Below are 7,944 nucleotides of genomic sequence, written 5' to 3'. Positions count from 1 at the left end.
GGAGGATGATTATGAGAACATTGATGATGATAAGGCAGACTCCTTTGTCCAAGGATCAAACTTCTTGAACTGTGTTGCTGTTATAGCCTTGTAGGCTGTGGAAAGGCACTGGAAATTCAGAAAACCATTCAGGCTGGCATCTCTAACCTCAGAAAAGATAGCATACCTTAGTTACAGCCACAAACACTTGAATGGTAGAAATGCTACTTACTAGCCAAAGGCTGAATGTTGTCTACATCTTATTATATATGGAAGTTGACTGTGGGATGTTGCAAGTGTTGCTGAAGATCTTGGAAGCAACTATCCATTTTTGAACTGAAGGGAAGATGTTAATGTTGGAAAACTGCCCCGAGGAAGTTTACAGCAAATGCAGTAGGCTGCATAAATGGTCAACAATCATCACCATCTGTCTTTGTACCAGCTATGAATCTGGCACTCATCAATCACAGTGATTCCACTGACTGAAGGCTTCTTGGGTCCTATTCAGTGCCATTAAGTACAAATACTCAGTTTTCACCTTTGATATATGCCTCTTATCTGTCGATATCACACGACTGTATTTTTCATTAATTAGTGAACAGCTGTTTGGACAGATGGCCTCAGCAGCCTGCTGAATGGTACAGGTCAATAACAGCTATGATCGGAGTGAAAACACTGCCATGGTTTGATTGTTATACAGTAGTACATTTCAATATGCGTTTCTTCACTGAATCTAATATGTTCTCACATGTAGCAACTTGGGTAGACTTTAAAAGAAATGTTGTATATTGTATGAAAAGATCTTTTGTTCAGCAATACCATCTTAAAAGTATGCAATTGGAGGATTTTAGTTCTTCATTGTAAAACTAATGTACATCAGCATGTGATACAGCAATGAAAAGCAAATGTTATTCATTATTCAATATTTGTTACCTTAGAGAAACAGCAACAAATTAGATTAAAAATGCATTTTATAAATTGATAGGTTAACCAGAACAGAGCAAGTCAAATTAATGCAATACAGCTTCTTGGTCTACATTATAAATTATGGGATTTAAAAACTGCAAGATTTACCAACCATATCCTCTGATTATGATAAACATTCCCTGCTGCAGGTTAAGATCTATTAATTTCAAACAAGTATTAAGCTCAAAGATATTACAAAGAATATTAACTGAAAATGTGCATTCTTATATTAATTTCCCTCATTAACAAAATACTATTCCATTCTTTAAAAAAAATCAAACCTCCAAAATTAATCCTGCAAACACATTAACAGATTTCAATAAAACCTACAACATAAGTTTGTTATAAACATCTAATTTTTGATACCTGTGATTGAAAATACATGGGTATTTAGAAGCTACAAGGTAAGGTTCTTTTTAGGTACTACTAAATTTAGTGTACACAATGAGCATGGACTTCAAAATATACAATCAGTAATGACAGAGCTCTCAACTAGCTGTTCCATGAATATGACAATTGGCTCTAACAGAGGAACAAATACCATTTCTTAAAATTAACTTTAATTATATTTTTCAGAATATATTTATATCAATTGAAAAACACTGGCAGTAATCTATTGATGTAGATTTCACACACCTGCCTGCACCACACATTTTGCTTCATATGCTAAATACCTTTTTATTCAGTTTACATACAACACTCATTCCCACCTATGGCTGTAGAGATGTTACAATAGTATGAATACAAACATTTAGGCATCCACAAAAAGATCTAGAAAATCTGACCTTTTTTTGAAATGCCATATTACCAACCTACTGATAATGTTGGAAACATATTTAGAAAAGAAACTACCAGTATTCTCTAATTGAAAGGCAGCTGTTCTAATTCAACCTAATGACAAGAACCAGCTGCTTTTAGCAGCAATAGTCAGTGACAGACCATGCATTAATAATTTTTAATTACTGTGATTCAGATGAATTTACAATCAAGTTTTGTCTATAAAACAGTAGGGAAGAATTCAATGATAAATATATGGACACAATATATAACATGGTCAGTCATGCTGCTAAAATTTCTTGCCTTTAACCAATCAGGATGTAGGACATCTTTTATTCTTAACAAAGGTAGGGAATCAGCAGCAATATTGTTCTGCATAGCACAACTCCCTGTATCAATTTATTCCTAATATGGTTACAGCAAGAATTTGATACAAACCTTCCTGTGTTTGGACATTTTAACCATTCACAGAAGCTGTGGAATAAATTTATACCATTACAAATTGAATTGTTGTATAAATAAATGTCACTCCAGTCATCTAATTGTTGAAGTATGACCACAAAGTACAGATCATTTTCCCTTTATTTTAAATGAAGACATTGAATATAGTAACCAGTCCATCATCTGAAGATTATGGTATGACTTGATAAATAATCTTTCCGAATTTCTTTGAAATAAAACACTAAACAATTTAAAAGGCAGACCATCATCTGGAGGTAAAAAATAAACAACTTGATCAGTAATGTGTTGAGTGGTATTGAGACTGTAGAAGTTAGAATGTAACTAACAATTTATTTCGACAAAAGTTTGTGCAATCCGAAAATGTTTTTTTGCACACACCAAAAGTTGAGGATAGCTTTTGATCATTTTTTTCCATCCTGGCTTAATGCTAGTGTTCAAAGTCATTTAAAATCGGAAGGGAGTGATTATTTATGTGGCCATCGAGTGCAGTTACCTGAAAAAGATATTTAAAAAGTTTAATTAAAATCATTTCTTAGCAGTCAAAAGTTAAGTATGGTTAGACAATGATACAAAATCAGTTTGAGAAGATGATAAATCATTTCCATTATCAGGCTTAGAGTTGTTTTTGTTTTCTGCCAAAATATCAACGACATTCACTTCCAGTACAGAATTATCACTAATTTTAGAAATTACAGATAAATTTACTTTTCTGGTGATGCATTCATTGTGGTAGACCCACATGGAGACAATGGACTGGAAAAGCAGTGTCGTAGTACAGGTTTAATAATCCAGAGGCTTAGATCAAAGGTTCTGGCAGTGAGAGTTCATATTCCACTACAATAAATGATTAAATTCAAGGAATTAAACAAATCTGGAAAAATCTATTTGAAATAGAGACCATAAAGTCCTCAATGGAAGAAAATCCACCATCCTTACCCTATCCATTCAGATCTACAAGGTGCAATAATAATAATAATAATAACAACAAAACAGCATTGGTCTTGATCTTGGTTAAGACAAACCACAGCACAATTGGCATTGCAAAATTCTTCTCATCAACATTTGGGATACGTGCTTCCATTAGGAAAGCCCTGTTATAAACCAACCAAGCCAAATTCCCAGTCAGATTCATAGAAATGGACCTTAAGACCAACATTGGGATTCCAGAATCTCCGTTCCTATTTATGTTCCATCTTTGGTAGCTTTTGTAAATTACTGGAGACAAAGAGAGACTTAACACAAAGGAAAATGATACCTTATTTCACTTATCTACCTGTCAGAAATACACTTTTCCATAATAGCAGACATCAAAACCATTGTCTTGTGACTTTCCAGTGGCAGATCCTATCATACCAAGGACAATATCTATTGTGCTATGTTTACTAGCACCAGCATGGAGACAGATTCAATATTGACCTAACAGATTTCAATGAAGAGCTGTGGAATATATCAGCATCAGAAATGCATTTCACCACAAGACGTAACCTCAAAGCTGAGGGTTTCAACCAATTCCTTCATATCATGTCAAAATGTTAAAATATACAAAATATAATTAGTAAGCCATAGTATCAAAGCTAATCTATGGAAAAAGATGCCAAAATAAGACCCAGTACTAACTAAAAATAGAGTTCAACATAGTGAAACTCTTACAGGACTATAATCACACAAACAGATGCAATGCAATCTCCATTGCACTGTAGCATGTGATCAAGGCTTAGAATTGAATATCCAAGGATATTCAAAATTTACATAGGTAATATTTCAATATTTTGGAAAATATGCAAAATTGCAAGGGGACAGGATTGGATAAGTAAGAATGAAGGCATGGTAATAGAAAGAATAATTAGTTCAAACAAAGATAAGGAATCAGTCTGGGTGTAACTCTGTACCACTAATGACAGGGTGACATTGGTGGTATTTGCCTAGAGGTGTCCAAACAATGGTGCCAATGGCAGTGACTCAACCAAGGAAGATCAGAAGACAGATTGCTGCAGTTAGCAAAATTCATCGTGTTGGGCATAACATAGAAAATAGGTGCAGGAGTAGGCCATTCGGCCCTTCGAGCCTGCACCGCCATTTATTATGATCATGGCTGATCATCCAACTCAGAACCCAGCCTTCCCTCCATACCCCCTGACCCCTGTAGCCACAAGGGCCATATCTAACTTCCTTTTAAACATAGCTAATGAACTGGCCTCAACAGTTTGCTGTGGCAGAGAATTCCACAGATTCACCACTCTCTGTGTGAAGAAGTTTTTCCTAACCTCGGTCCTAAAAGGCTTCCCCTCTATCCTCAAACTGTGACCCCTCGTTCTAGACCTCCCCAACATCGGGAACAATCTTCCCGCATCTAGCCTGTCCAATCCCTTTAGGATCTTATACGTTTCAATCAGATCCCCCCTCAATCTTCTAAATTCCAACGAGTACAAGCCCAGTTCATCCAGTCTTTCTTCATATGAAAGACCTGCCATCCCAGGAATCAATCTGGTGAACCTTCTTTGTACTCCCTCTATGGCAAGGATGTCTTTCCTCAGATTAGGGGACCAAAACTGCACACAATACTCCAGGTGTGGTCTCACCAAGGCCTTGTACAACTGCAGTAGTACCTCCCTGCTCCTGTACTCGAATCCTCTCGCTATAAATGCCAGCATACCGTTCGCCTTTTTCACCGCCTGCTGTACCTGCATGCCCACTTTCAATGACTGGTGTATAATGACACCCAGGTCTCGTTGCACCTCCCCTTTTCCTAATCGGCCACCATTCAGATAATAATCTGTTTTCCTATTTTTGCCACCAAAGTGGATAACTTCACATTTATCCACATTAAATTGCATCTGCCATGAGTTTGCCCACTCACCCAACCTATCCAAGTCACCCTGCATCCTCTTAGCATCCTCCTCACTGCTAACACTGCCACCCAGCTTTGTGTCATCCGCAAACTTGGAGATGCTGCATTTAATTCCCTCATCCAAGTCATTAATATATATTGTAAACAACTGGGGTCCCAGCACTGAGCCTTGCGGTACCCCACTAGTCACCGCCTGCCATTCTGAAAAGGTCCCGTTTATTCCCACTCTTTGCTTCCTGTCTGCTAACCAATTCTCCACCCACACCAATACCTTACCCCCAATACCATGTGCTTTAAGTTTGCACACTAATCTCCTGTGTGGGACCTTGTCAAAAGCCTTTTGAAAATCCAAATATACCACATCCACTGGTTCTCCCCTATCCACTCTACTAGTTACATCCTCAAAAAATTCTATGAGATTCGTCAGACATGATTTTCCTTTCACAAATCCATGCTGACTTTGTCCGATCATTTCACCGCTTTCCAAATGTGCTGTTATCACATCCTTGATAACTGACTCCAGCAGTTTCCCCACCACCGACGTTAGGCTAACCGGCCTATAATTCCCCGGTTTCTCTCTCCCTCCTTTTTTAAAAAGTGGGGTTACATTAGCCACCCTCCAATCCTCAGGAACTAGTCCAGAATCTAACGAGTTTTGAAAAATTATCACTAATGCATCCACTATTTCTTGGGCCACTTCCTTAAGCACTCTGGGATGCAGACCATCTGGCCCTGGGGATTTATCTGCCTTCAATCCCTTCAATTTACCTAACACCACTTCCCTACTAACATGTATTTCGCTCAGTTCCTCCATCTCACTGGACCCTCTGTCCCTTACTATTTCTGGAAGATTATTTATGTCCTCCTTAGTGAAGACAGAACCAAAGTAATTATTCAATTGGTCTGCCATGTCCTTGCTCCCCATAATCAATTCACCTGTTTCTGTTTGCAGGGGACCTACATTTGTCTTTATCAGTCTTTTCCTTTTTACATATCTATAAAAGCTTTTACAGTCCGTTTTTATGTTCTCTGCCAGTTTTCTCTCATAATCTTTTTTCCCCTTCCTAATTAAGCCCTTTGTCCTCCTCTGCTGAACTCTGAATTTCTCCCAGTCCTCAGGTGAGCCACTTTCTCTGGCTAATTTGTATGCTACTTCTTTGGAATTGATACTATCCCTAATTTCTCTTGTCAGCCACGGGTGCACTACCTTCCTTGATTTATTCTTTTGCCAAACTGGGATGAACAATTGTTGTAGTTCATCCATGCAACCTTTAAATGCCTGCCATTGCATATCCACCGTCAATCCTTGAAGTGTCATTTGCCAGTCTATCTTAGCTAATTCACGTCTCATACCTTCAAAGTTACCCCTCTTTAAGTTCAGAACCTTTGTTTCTGAATTAACTACGTCACTCTCCATGTTAATGAAGAATTCCACCATATTATGGTCACTCTTACCCAAGGGGCCTCTCACGACAAGATCGCTAATTAACCCTTCCTCATTGCTCAAAACCCAGTCCGGAATAGCCTGCTCTCTAGTCGGTTCCTCGACATGTTGGTTCAAAAAACCATCCCGCATACATTCCAAGAAATCCTCTTCCTCAGCACCTTTACCAATTTGGTTCACCCAGTCTACATGTAGATTGAAGTCACCCATTATAACTGCTGTTCCTTTATTGCACACATTTCTAATTTCCTGTTTAATACCATCTCCGACCTCACTACTACTGTTAGGTGGCCTGTACACAACTCCCACCAGGGTTTTCTGCCCCTTAGTGTTATGCAGATCTACCCATATCGATTCCACATCTTCCCGGCTTATGTCCTTCCTTTCTATTGCGTTAATCTCTTTTTTAACCAGCAACGCCACCCCACCTCCCCTTCCTTCATGTCTATCCCTCCTGAATATTGAATATCCCTGAACGTTGAGCTCCCATCCCTGGTCACCCTGGAGCCATGTCTCTGTGATCCCAACTATATCATAATCATTAATAACAATCTGCACTTTCAATTCATCCACCTTATTACGAATGCTCCTTGCATTGACACATAAAGCCTTCAGGCGCTCTTTTACAACTCTCTTAGCCCTTTTTAATGCTTGCCCTGGATTTGTCAGCCTGCCACTTTTACTTTTCCCCTTTGTACTTTTTGCTTCTACGCTCACTTTACACCCCTCTGTCTCTCTGCACTGGTTCCCATCCCTCTGTTGTGAACTAACCTCCTCACACCTAGCCGCTTTAATTTGATTCCCACCCCCCAACCATTCTAGTTTAAAGTCACCTCAGTAGCCCCCACTAATCTCCCTGCCAGGATATTGGTCCCCCTAGGATTTAAGTGTAACCCGTCCTTTTTGTACAGGTCACACCTGCGCCAAAAGAGGTCCCAATGATCCAAAGCATGGTGTTTGATGCTGGGCAGAATACGAGAGAACTACTGTGCCATTTCTATGCTATTCCAGATTTGAGAGTGAATGATATTTAGAGTTTTAAATCTTTTAAGTTTGAAATGATGATGAACATGAAGCATTTTGTCATGATCCACCAAATCTTTCTATAATGGATCAATAATTTCATCACACACTTAGATTATTAGCATGCTAAACTTGCTCAAAACGCTCAGAATATAAATTTTCAAGCAGCAGTGCTGCATTTGCTGTAAAATTGCCCATGATACTTTATTACATACATAGTAATTAGGTTAACCTTTTTTTTTTCAATCTCTTATTTAGTTGCCTTCTATAGGCCTCTGTGCCCACTTATTCATATATGTTTTTATTGAACTTGAGTGCAAGTGACATTTGTACCTTTCAGAATTTGCAACCTGCTAGTGGGTTATTCACAACTATTTGTAAAGGCTTCAAATGTGCATTTACGAGAATAAAATCAGAGCCCTTCTTTTACCCCTCTCATGCCAGA

At 38.4% G+C, this 7,944-nt stretch overlaps 1 protein-coding gene across 2 annotated transcripts in view; it reads right to left on the bottom strand.

Annotated features, from left to right (window-relative positions):
* Window positions 1-793: 793 nt before the first annotated feature.
* Window positions 794-7,944, bottom strand: part of LOC134351574 (endoplasmic reticulum-Golgi intermediate compartment protein 2-like) — a 54,331-nt gene continuing 47,180 nt past the window's right edge. The window contains exon 14 of one of the 2 annotated variants that reach the window (XM_063057910.1): window positions 794-2,677. In XM_063057910.1, coding sequence (XP_062913980.1) covers window positions 2,612-2,677 — 66 coding nt within the window. In that variant the 3' untranslated portion in view covers window positions 794-2,611. The remainder of the gene's footprint in view (window positions 2,678-7,944) is intronic. The other variant, XM_063057909.1, reaches the window with a different exon arrangement.

Source organism: Mobula hypostoma, chromosome 9 (genome assembly GCF_963921235.1).
Source record: "Mobula hypostoma chromosome 9, sMobHyp1.1, whole genome shotgun sequence".
NCBI classification, from domain to species: domain Eukaryota; kingdom Metazoa; phylum Chordata; class Chondrichthyes; order Myliobatiformes; family Myliobatidae; genus Mobula; species Mobula hypostoma.
This window is presented reverse-complemented; position numbering and strand designations above follow the sequence as displayed.